The following is an 18,959-nucleotide window of genomic DNA, read 5'->3' on the forward strand; positions in this document are numbered from 1 at the left end:
CCACAGATTTCATGAAGTCCAGGGAGAATCTGACGAAAACACATGTTTAGTGGACATGGAAACAGATCAGTAGTTGACCAAGAGCAGACATTGCCGTTGCCCACATAGCTTGTACCCTGCCTGGTCTTGATCCCCTTCCTTCATCTGCCATGACATCTGTGTCCGAATTACTCACCTTACATATAGCCTTGCTTCTGCTCGTGCTCCCCTTTTATATGTATGTCTTGGCTCCCCAGTTAGACTCAGCTCCTGGAGGCCACCAAACATATTGCATTCATCTTTCTGTCCTCTAAAGGTTTCATGTCTGGTCCAAGGGAGATGCCCAGCAGCTGTTTTTTTAATGCATTAAAAAAAGATGAAGACCCCCAGTGGATACCTGAAACTGAAGATAGTCCTGAGCCCTGTACATGCAGCAAAACTAGCACAATTTTTTTTTCTTCGTAATTTCACAAGTAGAAGATTTGTTCTTACTGTAGATCCTACCAACTTTGGCAGCAGTTGTCTTTTTTCTTATTAAGTTGAGAACTTCCTGTTCACTTAAAGGAAGCCCTGTACATGCAGCAAAATTAGCACAGTTTTTTTTTTCTTTGTAATTTCACAGGTAGAAGATTTGTTCTTACTGTAGATCTTACCAACTTCAGCAGCAATTGTCTTTTTTCTTATTAAGTTGAGAACTTCCTATTCACTTAAAGGAAGCCCTGTACGTGCAGCAAAATTAGCACAATTTTTTTTTCTTCGTAATTTCACAAGTAGAAGATTTGTTCTTACTGTAGATCTTACCAACTTTGGCAGCAGTTGTTTTTTTTTTCTTATTAAGTTGAGAAGTTCCTATTCACTTAAAGGAAGCCCTGTACATGCAGCAAAATTAGCACAATTTTTTTTTCTTCGTTATCTCACAAGTAGAAGATTTGTTCTTACTGTAGATCTTACCAACTTCAGCAGCAGTTGTCTTTTTTCTTATTAAGCTGGGAACTTCCTTTTCACTTAAAGGAAGCATGTTGCAACTTCTCTTTGGCATATTCGAATTGTCAGCATCGCCTCTCTTGTGCTTTGGAGCCCTCGTGAAGTAAAATAAGGGTTACTTGAACACAAGTCTGCAATACTGTGACAATTGATCTGATAACCCAGCCAGCTACTAAGTGACTAATGGGCAGGTAGTGTAGACTCTGTATGCTGGACAAAGGGAGGGTTCACATCCCAGGTGGGACGGAGTGGGACAATGTGAGATTTCATCATGCTGCTCAGAATTAGGAATTGTTTATTTCTGGAATTTTCTATGTAATATTTTCAGACTGCAGTTGAACTGTAGGTAATTGAAACCGTGAAAAGCAAAACCATGAATCTGGTGGGGGGACTCTACTGTATATAGATATATAAGAGAAGATTTTTTTTATGGGAGTTGCCTCACGTGATTATGGAGGCCAAGTCCATGATCTCCCATCTGCAAGCTGGAGACCCAGGAAAGCCTGTGATGTAATTCATCCCAGTCCAAAGGCCTGAGGACCAGGAGGAGCTGATGGTGCTGCATTCCCACTTAGAGGCCAAAGGCCTGAGAATCTTGCTGGGGGGTGAGAGTGGGCAGGGGAAGGATACAAGTGTATGTCCTGAAGTCTGAAGGTCTTAGAACCAGGAGTTCCAGTGTCCAAGGGCAGGAGATCGATGTCCCAGCTCAAGAAGAGAGAGATAATTTTCCTGTTGTCCACCTTTTTGTTCTATCTGGGCTCTCAATGGATTAGATGATGCTTTCTTTACCCAGTCTACTGATTTAACACTAGTCTCTTCCAGAAGCACCCTCACAGACACACCCAAAAATAATGTTTTACCAGATGTCTGGGCATCCCTTAACGCAATCTAGTTGATACGTAAAATTAGCCATCAGGCCAGCATGGAGCTGCTAGTTGAAGTCCTGGGGTTAAATGAGATTGTAGGAGAGAAAATGTAAGAGTGTGATAGTAAGACTAGAGCTTGGGGAAGATGAGCCAGTGAAGTAGGCCAGGCCCATCTGTGGCAGGGGCAGGAGGAGGAACCAAGAGTGACTCCGGGTCTCAGAGGCCTAGGAATGGATTTTAAGAAGGAAGGCATCGTTCTTAATGTGAACTGCCAAGGAGAAGTTGAACTGGATGAGAAGTGAGAAAAAGTGGTTGGGTTTGGTACTTCTGATAGCTGTTTGCAAGACTTCATAGGGGCAGAAGGCAGGTTTCAGAGGGCTTAGGGTTGAGTGGGTGGGAGGGTGGGGTGGTGGGGAAATGGAGGTAAGAGATGGGGCTGTGGCCTCAAACACAGAGTGCTGATGAAAACAGGTCCTTTCTTAGATTCAGAGACTTGGATATATCTGTGGCATTGAGAGAATAAAGATTGAAATTTTACAGGGGCGGGGAGGAGATTCTTCAAGTTCTGGGAGGGGTAAGAATCTGGCGCTCAAGTGGAAGGTTAACCCTTGTTAAGAACCAACATGTCTTCAACAATGCCAGGGAGCAGGGGCAAATGGGCAGGGGAAGGAGAATGGTCTGGCCTGGTGTAGTCTGTGGAGGAGTGCCCCCAAGGCCTCTAGATCCGCACTCACCCACTACTGGCTGTGTATTTGTACTTAGGGAGCAGGAATGTTTACTTTTAAAACGCTGCCTTAGGGATAGAAAGCGCTGTGTGTAGGCCCTGCTGCGGTTCCTGTCCTCCCTGCGTCTTTCCCACAAAGGTCATGCTTACTAGCAGGAATCATTTTTAACCTTTTCCCATTGTGATACTCCCCAAAATAGCAAATCATAATTAAAAATGCTAAAAATACTGCATGAATACATCTTTTTGTTTTATTTTGTTTTGTTTTTTTTGAAGACAAGGTCTCACTCCCATCGCCCAGACTGCAGTGCAGTGGTGTGATCTCAGCCCACTGCAGCCTCAACTTCATGAGCTCAGGTGATCGTCCCACCTCAGCCTCCCTAGTAGCAGGGACGCTACTAGGCGCACAGCACCATGCCCAACTAATTTTTTGTATTTTTAGTAGAGATAAGGTTTCACTTTGTTGTCCAGGCTGGCCTCAAGGAGTTCGCACTCCTCGGCCTCAGAAAGTGCTAGGATTACAGGCGTGAGCCACCGTGCCTGGTTATGAATACATCTTCTGTGTCGCCTATATTGTTTCTGGCTGCTCCAAAAATACTGCCTTGTTCCAGACTGGTAGGGTTTAACTTCTGTTTTATTCTAAAATAAAGGCTTTAGACTTTGGAACTGTTAATGTTTTTGAGAAAATACTTTTCACTTGATCCTGTTATGTTTTTTCTAAAGCTATGATGTTAAACTGACCTATGTTTCACACAAACTTAATTCATTGTCTCTTTTTTTCCCCCTGTCTTTTATGTAATTTAATCTGAGAACTAAAGGGGCCTTAGGCTGTAGTCCAACTCTTTTTGCCCAGTGTCAGTCAGTATTTAGTTTGAAGAATCTGCACACCCACTGAATCAGAATTAATAAGTGTAGATAGAGCCAGGGAGTTTACATGAAAAATAAATAAATAATAATAATAATAATTTCCCAAGTAATTCAGATACTTCTCATTTTGGAACCATTGGTATAGAGGTCACTAGTCTAATACTTTGATAGAAAAAAACATCCTAGTACTACAGTAAAAAGAGTTGTCCTCACCTGCTAAAACCGGGTGTTAGAACAGAGGCCTCTTACTGTTCTACTAAAAATCCTGATACTTTCACAGAATTATCTACCTCCTTGGTTCCTCATTTGTTGTCCAACAGTATAGTAAAGACAGGAAAAAGCAATGGCGAAGTCCTTAACGCAGTACTAACAAATCTGAGCGTTTGACTTAGCACGCTCTTGTTTTCTGAGCCCTTTGAAAAACGCTGGCAGTTAGCAGCATGCCTACTGACTCCACACAAAAGGGACTAGCGATACTGCTTCCCTTTTTTCCCAACAAGTCACTGCCTAATAACTAAAGGAAATTAGGAATGAAAATTTGAAAGAAGAAAAGCTACTCAGTCTCACCACCTGAAGACGACAGTTATTACCATTTTCATGTATTGCTTTCAAGTCCCTTTTCCATGTAAAGATTTCTTTTTAGAAATGTAATTGTGGCCCTGTTTTTGTAAGCTCCTTTTTATTGCTTTTTGTTAAAATTAACATGAGTGTTTCCCCATGTTAATTCTTTATGAGACATCATTTTTAATGGTCTGATGTTGCCTCATGAGGTTTATTTTTAGCACAAAATCTACCATGAGTTGTCACAGTTTTGTGAGGGCTGTCTCCATAGCTGAAGTATCTGGTGAACTTTTAAAGAATCTTTTTGTCATGAAATATAACTGCCATACATAAAAGTTCATAAAATACAGATGTCCAGCTTAATGACTTATAAAAGGAACACTTGTGGTGTGACATAGACTATCCCCAGCATTTACAACCCCCAGGAAGGACATCCTTCTCTCCAGTGATGACCCTTTCCCTTTTTGCCTGTAATCACTATCCTAACTTTAGTGATTCACTTCCTTGCTTTTCTTTATAGGCTTACCACCCAATTAAATATCCCTAAACAGTGATGTTTAATTTTGGTAGGTTTAAGTTTTTGTAAATGGTGTCACATAGTGTGTGTTCTGCTGTATCTGCCTCTTTTCCCTAACAGCATTTTTTTTTTTTTAAGAGGGTCACCCAGGCTGGAGTACAGTGGCATGAACACTGCTCACTGCAGCCTCGACCTCCTGGGCCCAAGTGATCCTCCCACCTCAGCCTCCCAAGTAGTTTGGACTACAGGTGACGCCACTTTGCCCAGCTAATTTTTTTTATTTTGTGGAGATGGTGTCTTGCTTTTTTGCTCAGGCTGGTCTCAAACTACTGGTCTCAAGTGATCTTCCCACCTTGGCCTTCCAAAGTGCTGGGATTACAGGCGTGAGCCATCGCGCCCAGCCTTAACAGCATGACTTTAAGATTCACTGGTGGTGACGGGTGCACCAACATCTCAGAAATTACCACTAAAGAACTTATCCACGTAACCAAAAACCACCTGTACCCCCAAAACTATTGAAATAAAAATATGAATCTTAGTGTCCATGTACATATTCTACAGCACAACCATACCACAGTTTCTTTATCCACTCTGCTGTTGATATACCTTAGGGCTGTCTCTGTGTAGACATGCACTCAGTCTAGTGGATATTTCTGGTATATGTAAGCACTTATTTGTGTGTTGAATTTATCTCGGAGTAGAATTGCTAGGTTCCTGGGTATGTGCTAATAAATCATGTCACTTAATATTGCCAAACTTTTTCTAAACTGATTGTATCAACATAAGTCCCCATCAACAGTGAATGAGCATTCTTGTACACATCCTTGCCAACACTTAATATTGTTAGACTTTTGAATTTTTGTCAATCTGATAAATGTGTAGAGTATCACATGATTATTTTAATTTGCATTTTCCTTTTTACTAATGAAGTTGAATAACTCTTCTCTTTTTTCTCTTTCTCTGTCTTTCCCTCCCCTCTTTTTTTCTCATTTTGTGAAATTCTATTTTTCTTGTTTAGTCAGTTGTCTTATTGATTTGTAGTAGTTATTTGTATATGCTAGATCTAGGCTCTGTGGCAAATATATTTTCCCACTTGGCGGCTTGTCCTTTCACTTCCTTATGGGTGTCTTCTGATGACCGGAAGTTCTTGATTTTAATGTAATACTTTCTGTCTTTTTTTTTCTTTATGACTAGTGCTTTTTTGTGTTTTACCTGGTGACATTTTTCAGTGAAACTTTGAGTTGGTTGTCACGAAGGATGTGAGTCCATTGGAATCAAAGGTGGGCTTTGTAGACACTGGTACTGGGTGTGTCCTAGTGCTGAGAACCGAAGGCTAGGAACTGAGAATCCTCAAGCACAATAGCTCTAGCTTCTCCAGAAGGCATTTAAAGAAGGTCATGATCTCTGAGGATGGCTGGTCCAGGACATTGGCAGGAGAAAGAGCTGCCTGCCTCATGGCCAGGGCGCTTCCCTCTGCCTTGTCTCCTGGGCTGTGCCTCTTGGGTCGGTGCCTGTTCCTTCCTTTATTCAGTGCAACCTCTGAGCTTATAAAGTCCCATGGCGTGTTATATAGAAGACAGGATTTTGAAAACATATGTTGGACTCGTCATAAGAAGTAAAATGAACACTTCCTCATAACTATGATAATGTTATCCTATATAATCCTCTCAGACCAGATTTTATCAAAGAAGGTGAGGGCTAGTGTGGTTGCCATTTTTACCTGGAAGTCTTTTACTTTATTTTTGATATTCAGTATTAATCATCTCTTAATCTTCTGTGCGTCATTCATTAACTGCCTTCAGTTTTCACTTCTCTCCTCCTCTTATATTTTCTTTGATTTACGATTTTTAAAGATAATTGATAGGAAAATGAATGGCCTGTCCACAAGAGTGGTCATTGTGGAAAGAACTCATCCCCAAATGTGGAAATTGGAGGCTCTCTCTCTCCAGGTGCTTGCAGACTCCCTGTAATGCCACATCTCATGGTCCATATGCTTTTTGGGGTTGTAGACTACTTTGAAAATCTGATGAAAATTGTGGAGGGAGGAGGAGACCCCTGATGTTATTTATGCTCTCCCCAAAGACTCCCTGGACTTGGGGTTAAGAACTCCTGCTGAAACGGCCTTCCCAGTCCGTGAAAGAAGGATCTTGGTGGCAGTTGCTGCTGGGGAGATCCCTGGGACAGCTTACCTTCAGCATTGAGACATGAGAACAGTGTTCCTTTCTAACCCCTCTCCCCATTTAGTCCTCGCGGAGGGTGCTTTGTGTTTGAAAATCCGTGGTCTCTGATGTGGATTTGGGCACAGGATGCTGCTGTATCAGTTGTTTCCTCAAACCTCCCCACCAAAACTGCCCGTGCTGACCATTTTTTAATAACCTGTTACTCCAACGGGAATGAAGCCCCAGGCAAGAACGCCAGGCAAAACCTGCATCTGGGGGCCTCTTCCATAGGCACAGTTTTATTGGATGGTGTCAAGTTGCAGGGCCACACAGACACTTCACTTTAGAAATGGAGAACGGATGCTGTTTTTGTTATAATCTTTTATTTCCTCTCTTCTGCATGATTCTTAATAGTCCCCTGCCGGATCTCCCAGCTTCCTTTTCATGCTGTCATCTCCTGCCTGCCATTGTCACCTCGCCCTTGGACACTCCAGTGGCCGTCATCTCCAGGACAGCCCGTAACCCTTTAGCTTCCAATTCACGCTATCCTAGCACATCCCCCACCGGCCGGCCCGGTGCTTTCCTGCTGCTGCACTGGGTATGCGTTGCACGTCTCCCATAGAAAGTCCTTCTCACCTCCATGTGTTTAATTCCTGTCTCCATGGCACAGCCCAGGTGTGGTGCTCTCCATAAAGCATGTTCCAATGCCCTGAATTCTTTCTTTAGGGCCTCCATTCTTCCATGGAGTTTCGTGGAGCTTGGAGGGGAGGAAGTTGGGCTGAAATCCTGCCATTTCCATCAGCTGTGGATTCATAGTTCTTTTCACTGAACGCTGTTATCAGAAAGCATTTCATATTGTCCTGTAAGCTGCAATACGTATTTATTCTGAAAAGGAGAATTGTTGGCTCACTGGCTTCAACTTTTCCAGATAATGTTGAATTGTTTTCCCAAGTGCTTGTACTAATTTACAAAGTAACAGCGTTCCACTTTTCCATGTCCTTGCCGTCTTTCAACACTGTCTGGCTTCTTCATTTTTGCCTATCGTTTGGATGTAAAATAGTAACTCATGGATTTAATTTGCATCTTCATGTTCTAGTGAAATTATCACATCTTTCTATGTGTGTATTAGACATTCGTCTTCATTTCTTTTGCCTATTTGTCTTTTTCTTTTTCATTTCTAAGCACTCTTTAGATATTCTGGACATCCTTTGTAGGATAATAAGAGAGCATGTATTTTCCCGGGTTCCTTCTATTTTGTTCCACCATCATATCTAGGGTGCCGCATCCTTCCGCATGGGCTGAGGTGGCTCACTGTGATCTACTTGCCACCACCAGGAAGGCGGAAGGCATGGGGAAAGCACACCATTCACTTTAAAGCATGACCTGGAGGTTGCTCGTGTCACATCTGCTGACATGCGGTTGGCTGGAACTTAGGTCTCTGCACGCACCAGGCTGCAAGGGAGGCTGGGAAATGAAGCCTGTATTCCACACAGCCCTTTACTTAGCTAACAATTTGAAGAGAATGGATTGGAACCCACTGATGGATTGAAAGACTTGGAAGGGTTTAACCCTGAGAGAGACTAAAGAAAATATAATTGTCTTCAAATTAATTGTCTCCCAGTAAAACTTTTTCTGATAAATGTTAATATATATTGTATCATGATAACTTTGCTTCGAGTTTTTAATATTGCAATTTGCCAAACTTGCTTTTGTTTTTACTTCAGAAGTGTGTTTATGATTAGCAAAGAAAATATAAAGGGGGAATAATAGGAAATGAGATGACCATCTCTGTAGCTACTGAAATGAAATTTATAAAGCATATATTTAATTAGCCAGAAAAATATTATCATGTTTATTGTTTTTTGCAAATGTTGTGGAAGGCAGAATCATAGTCACTTAGTAGCAAAACAGGCCCCTAACATTTGTTTTTGTCAAGCTCACATTCATCTTAAACTAAAGTGTACAAGTTAGATGATATGGTTTTAAGCTGGTGGATGTGGGAATTTTATGGGTTTAAGATGCGGGTTTCTCTGTCCGTTTCTCTCTTTCTTCATACCTTAGCTAATGGCATACAACCTCTGATTTCTCCAGGTATGGCGTGAGTCCCGAGAACATTATCCTCTATGGTCAGAGCATTGGGACTGTCCCCACGGTAGACTTGGCCTCGAGGTATGAATGCGCAGCGGTAATTCTCCATTCCCCTCTGATGTCTGGTTTGCGTGTGGCTTTTCCGGATACCAGGAAAACATACTGCTTTGATGCTTTCCCCAGGTAAGTTCATGCTTGTCCAACAAGTGGTAAGTCAGCCAATGACTGTGTTTATATCTGATGCTCCCATAAATATCTGTGTAAATATTTATTGAATGCAGCCATACGTCAGACCCTGTGCTGGGTGCCACAGGGCATGTGGGAGCAAATATGACATACACTATCCAGAGATTTTATCCTCCCAGGCCTGACTCACTTGTGAAAATCTCCCAGATGATGTGTAAGGACCTTGAGTATACTGACGCCTAGGGTTAATTGATTGAGCTCTAATATACAGGATTTTTAACAGCACCCATACATCCTAAAGGAACTTACAGTTCAGCACTCGCTCATTCATTCAGAGACACTTCTTGTTAAATCTTGAGCTGTATACAATATGTGTGATGGGGCAACTAGTGGTGTAGACACTCAAAAACTTCAAGCAAGCACAGTTTGGAAATTTCTCTTACTTTTTCAGTTGGACAGTACAGGTAAGGGAAAAGGTACCATGCTCAGTTAATCTTTGTAAATAGAAGAATAAAGGCAAAGTGAGTTACTCGACAAGCCAGGCTTTGATCTTCGGTAAATAGCCACAGGAATGGTATAAATGAACAAACTCACCTGCCACCCCCTATTCTGCTCTACCACTTTGACAAGAAGATCTCACCCCTGCAGAGGTGCCTGCATGAGGAAAGTATTTTTAATACAAAATATTTTGCCCCTTATGCTTTTCCCACAGTCCTTGCTGGAGGGGCCTAGGTTTGTTACCCCAGGACTGGCCCAGCTCATGTTGCCATTTTATTAAAAAACCTCAGCAGAAAGAAGACACGGTTTTAGGGTTTTTGATTGACCCATTAATTGCTTTCATCCTGCTATTGCTGGAAAAAAAATAAAAGATCATCGTTTGGTTACATAAACATCTATTATACAGACTGTCTCATTTCACAGAAAGGAACCTTCTGTTAACACCTTGGGTGAACTTCAGTTTTGTGCAGTTTGTACCAGGATTCAATGAGATTCGGCTTCATGGGAAAGTTACACTGCAGATTTATAGTGGCGTGGCTGGGAATGCTAAGTAGGGCTAATGTGCCTCTCAAATGTGGCCTTATTTGTGCTGAATTGGTAATGAGAGGCCAGTTTGCTGAAAGACGGATACTTAGCATGTTTGTGGGAAGCAATGCGGGGAGTTACCCTGGCAACAAAACTAATAGTTTTTTTTTTTTTTTCCTGGCTCTTAAATTAGCATATACCTTAAAATACAGCCATCTCAACAAACTGCAAATGATTAACAACAAATTAGCAACTAATCTTATCTGAGTTTATCTGGTATGGCAGGTATCGGGCTATGCATTTCATGTTCATGGTCCCCCTTCATCTTTACAAGAGTCTTACGAAGTTTGTCAGCTGGGCATGATTGCTCACGCCTCTAACCCCAGTACTTTGGGAGGCCAAGGAGGGTGGATTGCCAGAATTCAGGAGTTTGAAACCAGCCTGGGTAACATGGTGAAACCCCGTCTCTACTAAAAATACAAAAAAAAAAAAAAAATTAGACGAGCGTGGTGGTGCACACCTGTAATCCCAGCTACTGGGGAGGCTGAGGCATGAGAATTGCTTGAACCCAGGAGGCGGAGGTTGCAGTGAGCCAAGATCGCACCACTTCACTCCAGCCTAGGTGACAGAGCAAGATTCTGTCTCCAAAGGAAAAAAAAAAGATGTTTGTTCAATTACTGTGCTCATTTTACAGATGAGGAAATGAGAGGTTAAGTAATTTATTGAATTAAGATCGGTAATTAGAGGACAGGCACAGTGGCTTACACCTGTAATGCCAGCACTTTTTGAGGCCAAGGCCGGAGTATCACTTGAGGCCAGGAGTACAAGACCAACCTGGGCAACACCACAGCAAGATCCTGTCACTACAGAAAAAGATTAACAAGTTAGCCAGCCATAGTGGTACACATCTATAGTCCCAGCTCCTCAGGAGGCTGGAGTGGGAAGATTCCTTAAGCCCAGCTTTATCTCTTTGAGGTGGCAGTGAGCTAGGATTACACTATTGCACTCCAGCTTGGGCAACAGAGCAAGACCCTGTCTCTTAAAAAAATTTTTTAAAAGGCTGGTGATTGGAGACAACAAAGGAGACAAATCCTCATATTTAATGCCATAAATTATTAATATGATAGATTTCAAACCATTAATGGTTGCATTGACTTTCATCATGAATTGAATTTGAATTTGGTAAACATTTTCTTAATATGTCCGTTGTTGCCAAATGGCAGAATCATCTGTGTCCCTCTCCTTAAAGGAGGATACTTGCACATTTCCTTTTAATATTAAAACAAATTTTAAAAAAAGGAAAAGGAATCCAGATTATTATTTCATTAATAGTTTATTTTCTTTAACCTCCTTTACACTTGGGATCGGATGATGGAAGTCAACTTTAAATACACCCTCCAGGCAGTAGAGATTCTCCTAAACTGTGCAGCGTGGAGCATAGTCCCAGGCCCATTGTAACTGTTGAGTAAATATCTTTTTAATTGAGTATAATTGAACTCTCTTAAAGGAAGTCACTTTAAAATTAAATATAGGGGGAAAGCAGGTTTCCAAATAAGATTTCTAATGTGCATAATTGAATACTGCCACAGTGGCTCTGATCTTTGCAAATTACATGGCTGATGAGGTTTTGCAGTCTTTCTGGGATGTCTTGAAGTGGTCCGCGGCTTCCTGAGTTTTTAATAAAGGCTAGATGACAGTTGTTTGTAGATCTTTGGAATGTGTAATTGATGTTAGAGCTCTTTATTATCTCCACGACCTCATTCCTGTTATTTAATAATCTCTCTGAGCTTCAGTTTCCTCCTTGATAAAACGGAGGTGGTCATTCCTCTCTCACTGTGTTTCATTAAATATTAAAAGAGATTTTGTGGGTTAGGTGCAAAGCACCCGGCTATGGTAAATGTTTAAAAAATGTTAGCTGTTACTTTTAACAAAAAGATTCCCACAAATAGTACTAATTGGTATCCTTTTGTAACTTCGACTAGGATCAAATATGGAAAGAGAAGTAAATTACAAGAGGCTCTTTGGCAGGACAGAATGGAGAGAGAGCCATTTCTCTTGATTTATTTGTGGATGAAATGACTGTTATCCCGATCAGAGAAGTCACCTACACACCCAGCTCAACCAATGCTTAAAGTCTTTTGGATTCCTCTTTTGGATATGCTTTCAGAGCCTGAAGCATATTGTTTTAAAGATCCTCACATATTCATCCTTTGAGAGTAGATTTGATTTTTGCAGAGAAGTCATTTGGAATAAAATCTAGGCATTACATTAAGTTTTGAAACTACATAGTACAGTTTTTATTTTTTTAAAACAAGGCACTTGCTTTTATGAAATGGGGTGTGTATCTTTGAGTCAATCCTGATGGTAGCTTTCAGAATTCTGAAGACTTGAGTGGCAGCAGATTAAGTGTCCAGCTTTCCAAATAGACATTCATTTGATATGTTAAGTTCTGGCCCTTTTTAAAATTCTCTTGAAAAATAATATATAAATATAAAAAAATCTAAAAGTAATATAAAGATAATATATAAAAAATAGTGATTGCTAGTTTGCTAGTCTGATGCTCTGAAGAGGTCTGTCTTTAATAAAATACTTCAACAAACACAACAGCCAAATGCAGTGTGGTATTCTTGTTTGGATCCTGGAACAGGAAAAGGACATTAGTGGAAAAACTAGTGAAATCCAAATAAAGTCTGGTGTTTAGTTCATAGTAATGCACCAACGTTGGTGTTTTAGTTTTGACAGATGTATCACGGTAATGTACAATGTTAACCTTATAGGAAATGGGTCAGGAGTATGTCGGGGCACTGTATTATCTTTTTGTTTTGTTTTCTTTTTTTTTTTGAGACAGAGTCTCACTCTGTTGCCCAGGCTGGAGTGCAGTGGCACGATCTCAGCTCACTGCAACCTCCTGCTCCCAGTTCAAGCAATTCTCCTGCCTCGGTCTTCCGAGTAGCTGAGATTACAGGCATGCGCCACCATGCCTGGCTGATTTTTGTATACACTGTATTATCTTTACACCTTTCCTGCAAATTCAAAATTATTCTAAAATGCAAAGTTGATTTAAGAAAAAAAACTAAATTACCAGAAAAAAATAAAGCAAGAAAAAGCCAAACTGTTATGATATGTTAATGTAGGTTCATCAAAGGTACTGCTGTGGTAGGGGATATTGATAATCGGGGAGACTGTGCATGTGTGGGGACAAGGAGGTATCTGGGAAATCTCTGTACCTTCCTCTCAGTTATGCTGTGAACCTAAAACTGCTTTAAAAGATAAAGTCCTTAATTTAAAAACAAAACAAAACAAACAAACAAAAAAACCCCACGGTGTTATTTCCCTGCCTGTGGAGATTATTAACTTATCATTAAATGTGATGTGTATTATCTGTGAGCATAACTAATGGAGTCCTCTTTCTGCCTCCCCCCTTTCTGTTTTGCAGCATTGACAAGATATCTAAAGTCACCTCTCCTGTGTTGGTCATTCACGGTACAGAGGATGAGGTCATCGATTTCTCCCATGGCCTAGCGATGTACGAGCGCTGTCCCCGAGCCGTGGAGCCCCTCTGGGTTGAAGGGGCTGGGCATAATGACATAGAGCTTTATGCACAATACCTAGAAAGACTAAAACAGTTCATATCTCACGAACTTCCTAATTCCTGAAGACAACAACTTGATCTTACCTCATTTACTGTGAACAGAAGAGTCCTCTGTTTTGCACATGCTTTAACTGGGTAGCTGTAAAGGCTTGATAACCATGAAGAAGTGCCCAACCTTTAGGGTGTTCTAATCAAAGAGCTGATGAAATCTCAGTCTTTTGTATCTAGAGGTGGTTCTGCTAATTCACACAACACGTTAAACTGAACAGTCGTGATTCCCAGCTTCATTACCTTGCAGGAATGGGAATGAGAGCTGAATGTAGGGACAATTTTCTAGTGCTGTATAAAGTAGCCTCGCATCTGTTTCTCAACCTTACCCATCATTTCTGACATTCATGCAGGACGTGCCCTGTCGCCACCAATGTTCTCGGTATTTCACATGCAGCTCTCTTTCTGCCACTGGATACATGGGTTCAATCCATTTGTGAAGCTGTGATAGTGTAACTGGAAAGCTAGTGTGGTGAAAATTCCTTTATTATTTTTTGTTAACATGCTGATCTTTCCCGGACAAATGAACTGAAGGGTAATTTACTGGAACTCTCATGTACAGCTTCATCAACTGTAACCATATAAATATAACTGGAATATTCTTAAACAAAAAGAAACTAGGGGTTTTTTTAAGTGTAAATTTATTACTAGCCAACAGAGTTTTAATATTTTGATTGTCTGGTTGGTTTAACAAAGAGCCTAGCCGACTTTCCTTCTGTAAAGTCCTCCTTGTAGGCTTTTTTAAAGTACTGTACATATTTGCAATCACATTGTGCATAGATTCTTAATGGTAGATATGATTTCTTTTGTCGGGCTACAACAATGAACTGCAGATTCCTTGTTTGTAATGTAAATGATTGAATACATTTTGTTAATATGTTTTTATTCCTATGTTTTGCTATTAAAAATTTTATAACATTTCCAAGACAAAAATTCCAAGTTTATGCTTTGAAGAATTTATGTAATTAAAATTTCACTAAACTAATCTTTTTAGTTTAGGAATTATTTGGGTTTTGACACTGGAAGTTGCGCCAAATAAGCATCAGAAATAGGAGATGCTTAACATTGCTATACTACTTGTGTTGGTTAGGGGTTTGGATTTGGGGGTTCTTTGGTTTTAATTTTTTTTTCCAAATTTAAAAGCCTTAAATGTACTGTAAGCCTCAGATCGTTGTACAACTGGACTGCGGTTGATTGCCAGTTTGTGTACTGTTGCTTGGATGCGGCACAGTGGTTGGTAATGGAATAAAGGATGCATGGATCAGAATGTGTGGGCTTGTGCAGTTTTTTTCTTCATCTCTCCATCAAAGAAAATAGTGAATAAGAAAACAACTTTTTGTCTTAATGTAGGAAGAAAACCTTGAGGCTTTCAAACTGCACCATCTTTCTCAAGGTATATGGTTTTGTTCTATAAAAGGCCTTGGATTACTTTTGGAAGAAGCCAAGATATAAAGCATATAGCAGTAAATTGCAGATGATATCTAAATAGAGGATGCAGTGGATTCTGGCTATGAAACAAAATTGATGAAGGTGACCTCATTGTGACCTGGCTCAGAGGAAGGACAGTGCCTCTTTTGTTGGGAAGCCTGAAACAGGTGTGTTCCATAGTTTTCAGCCCTTTGACTAGCTGAGCAGAAAAGAGCAGCTGAGGGATGCTAGTTTTCAACTCTTGGAACGCACTCTCCTAAGGGTGCGTTAGGAGGAAGTGGTGGTCAGGAAGGTGTGAAGACATGGGTATGCACATGTGAATGCATGCATATGCCAGCTACTTCCTGATCTTGAATCAGGTGGGTGGGGCTGGCTTACCCGAGGGGGCATCAGCAAAGCTCCAGTGGTGATGCCTGTCCCAGAAGTCTGGGAGACCTAGGTGGGAAAAAGCACAAGCAATGACCTGCCTTTGGGGCCAGAGACCAGCGGGTCAGGGTTGCCAGAGACCTGATTTCTGATTCTATTTGTGTGCTGCTTGCATCTTCTGTAATCATTACCCCCCTTTTTTCTCCTAAACTATTTAGTAAATTTCCTTTCATCAGCCAAATATCGGGAAATGATAAGATTGACAATAACAGAAACTAAGGTGGCAAAGCCTTTTGCTTCGTTGGTTTTGTCACTTGATGTGGATGGTTTGTATCCACTGGAAGCAGCTCGTGCTTTGCCAAAACTGAGGAGGGGAGTTTCTCCAACTTTTGCCAGGGTTTGGCATGGGAACAGCATTCCTCTGAGAATTGCATGTGTGGTAACAGTGGGAACCCCAGGGAGAAATCCTCTATTGGTTTCTGAGAGACACCCCTCCTGGGCTGCAGGCTTTTTCTAGAGCTGTTCTCCATTCAGACCTGGGGCCGGATTCCAGGTGTTTGGTTTCCACTAAGTGAGGATGCGTCTCCTTTCTGAGTGCCTTACTATTTCTTTCTCCCTAGTCAAGAAGGAAAAATTAAGTGGCTACCTGAAGTCCTTGCAAAGTATAGAGAAGGTATATGTATTGTTTCTAATATATGAATTTGTGCCTTACGCTTGTGGAAATCCGTTTATAACTATTAAAAGCCTAGAAGTAACATTCAGAGCAAGATATTGTGACCGTATTATTATTCATTCTGTTGATTATTATTATGCTTTATGATCCCTAAAATTAAGCAGAGTAATACAGATTTGGATCACTCATAATCGCATGAGAATCTCAAATCCTAATTTAAATCATTGTAGCGTCCTTTGAAAACAAGAATGGAATGATTGCTACTGTCTCAAAATAGAATGAGTCTATAGTTTAAAAAACAAAAAAAAACCTGTTAGCACTCTTGTTCAAGACTGAATTTTGAATGTGAAAATCAAAGGTTTGAAAGGGCAAATGAATTGTCAAAATACTCTTTTGGGAACATTTCTGTGACTCTTGGTGTGTGGAGGAGAAATATAGAATCTATAGACTTCGGGGCCTTGATCACTTCAGGAAATGATCACAAGTGTATTAGCCTGCACAGAACAAGAAGGATCCCTTCTTAATGTGAGGGATCACCTTGGGTTCCAGTTGAAAATTGAATGCCCCCTCTCTCAGTGCTCCCCTTTCTATAGGTACCTGCTACTGCCCTTTCTTAGAACTAGGACTTGAAAGTGCAAACACATGAAGAGGGTCTGTCTGTTCTAGTCTTTTTCAGGTGAGCCTTTTCAGAGAGAGGATTAGGACCATATCTAATCTGTCTTTGTATCCAAGCTGGGTGATTTTGACCTCGTTCCCTAATTTCTCTGGGCCTCTGATGCTTTTTTCCCCCTTGTTGACCACACGTAGGGCACATAGTCATTAAATGAAATCATGGCTATGCAAATACTGTCCATTTTTTGCTTTATTTTTGACACAGGGTCTCACTCTGTTGCCCAGGCTGGAATGCAGTGATGTGATTATGGCTCACTGCAGCCTCAACCTCCCAATCCTCCCATCTCAGCCTCCCAAATTAGCCACCGTGCCTGGCTAATTTTTATGTTTCTTGTAGAGACAGGGTTTCGCCATGTTGCCCAGGCTGGTCTCAAACTCCTGGCCTCAAGCGATCCTCCTACCTCGGCCTCACAAAGTGCTGGGATTACAGGTGTGAGCCTCCACGCCCGGCATTTTGTGCTTTGTAAAGCACTGTAAATTGTACTACTGGCAGCAGAGCTACTTAAGATGAAGCTCTCAAAAGAGAATAAAACGATAACATTTGAAGAACTAGGGGAAAGCAAGCACCAGATTATCTTCCAAAAAGTATACTAGGCCCAGGCAGTTATAAGAATAAATTCCTTCAAACTATTAAGAAATAATTCCATAGTATATTAACAGTTCCAAAGGTGCGTGCATGCGCACATCCATTCATACTCAAGAGACTAAAGTGGAGCTCACATACAGAGGCAAAAGTGCTAAACAAAATACTGCAAAATCAATCCTCTATCAAAAGAACAAACAGCATGATCAAATTCGAGTTATACAAACACAGCATTAGGAGATAATGTTACTTTCTGTTTGCTAGTAGTAACTAGTTAGGAAATATCATGGCCAAAAGACCTCACTTACAATAGTACCTCACTTAGAATAGTGACACAGAAAACATACTCAGTGCAATAATGAACCTAGAAGATCTCGTGACTTCTGTTTTCTGCTTCGTGATGGTCCTGGGATGTGAACCACCCCTTCCACTGAAAACAGTTACTGAATGAAATGGTAAAAATCTAAACAGATGCATGAACTGTCAAGAAAATAAGACCTGTGTGCAGGCCAAATGCAAAGTAAAGATAAGAACTGACAGGAAGGAGGAGCACTGAAACTAGTTTTCTCTTTGAAGGAATTTGCTGGACTCGTTTAATCTGAACACTGGTTTTCCAGTCTGGTGAATTTCAGAGCAGTGAACAAAACCTAGAGCGCCCTCCAAGGCAGGAGATCTACTTGGAAACTATCTTCTTTTAGGGCAAATTCGTAGGATCATTTCAATAGACACAGAGAAAACATTTTCTGGAATTCAATGTCCCATTTAAGTTAAAAAAAACCAAAACTCTTATTAAACAAGGAATGGGGGAAACTTTTATATAGAGAGATTATCCCAAAACATAATAAGCATTATACCAAGAGGCAAAACATCAGAAGCATTATGCTACTTTAGATTGGAAATTAAAGATAATATCCACTACCCTCACTCTCTTCAAAGTTACACGAAAAATTCTAGCAAGTTCAGTAGGGTCAAAAAGGTAAAAAGATATAAGACATGGAAAAGAAGAGGCAGTGAATATGCTCTAAATCCAAACTATTGTGATGGTTGCACAACTCACTAAACTTGTCAAAAATCATTCAAATGTACATATAAAATGGATAGATTTTATATGTAAAGTATACCTTAATAAAAATTATAAAAATAAATGAAAAAAACTATTCAGGTTATGATTGTCTATGTAGAAAACCTGAAAGTATCTATAAATTATTAGATTTAATAAGAGTTTAGGTTGCTAGACACAAAATCAATATACAAAAATCTACCTTATTTCCATAAATCAGGAAAAATATTTAATAAGCCATAGAAAAGAAAAATGCCACTTACAATAGTATTAAAAAACATTAAATACCTGAGACTAACACACCATGCACAAGACACATTCAGGAGAAAAAGTTATTTTTGAAAGACATTAAAGAAGACCTAAATTAGAGATATACCGTGTTTATGGATAAGAGGTCTCACTACTTAAATATATCAGTGCTTCCAAAATAGATCTGTGGGGTTAATATGATTCAATCAACATCCCAACAGGTTTGTTTCTGGACCCTGATTCTAGAAATGTGTGATTCTGAAATCTGTATGGAAGAACAAAGGGCCAAAAATAGCCAGAATAATTGAAGATGAAAAAGGTGGAGTATATACCT

General features: G+C 40.4%; 1 protein-coding gene across 1 annotated transcript in view; it reads left to right on the plus strand.

The window, feature by feature from the left end:
* The window catches only part of ABHD17C (abhydrolase domain containing 17C, depalmitoylase), a 60,629-nt gene extending 45,768 nt beyond the window's left edge, over positions 1–14,861 (plus strand). Inside the window, exons 2-3 of the mRNA XM_003810731.5 lie at positions 8,749–8,928; positions 13,391–14,861. Of these exons, the coding sequence (XP_003810779.3) occupies positions 8,749–8,928; positions 13,391–13,610 (400 nt within the window). The 3' untranslated portion in view covers positions 13,611–14,861. The remainder of the gene's footprint in view (positions 1–8,748; positions 8,929–13,390) is intronic.
* The last annotated feature ends 4,098 nt before the right edge of the window (positions 14,862–18,959 follow it).

This window comes from Pan paniscus, chromosome 16, assembly GCF_029289425.2.
Source record: "Pan paniscus chromosome 16, NHGRI_mPanPan1-v2.0_pri, whole genome shotgun sequence".
NCBI lineage: Eukaryota > Metazoa > Chordata > Mammalia > Primates > Hominidae > Pan > Pan paniscus.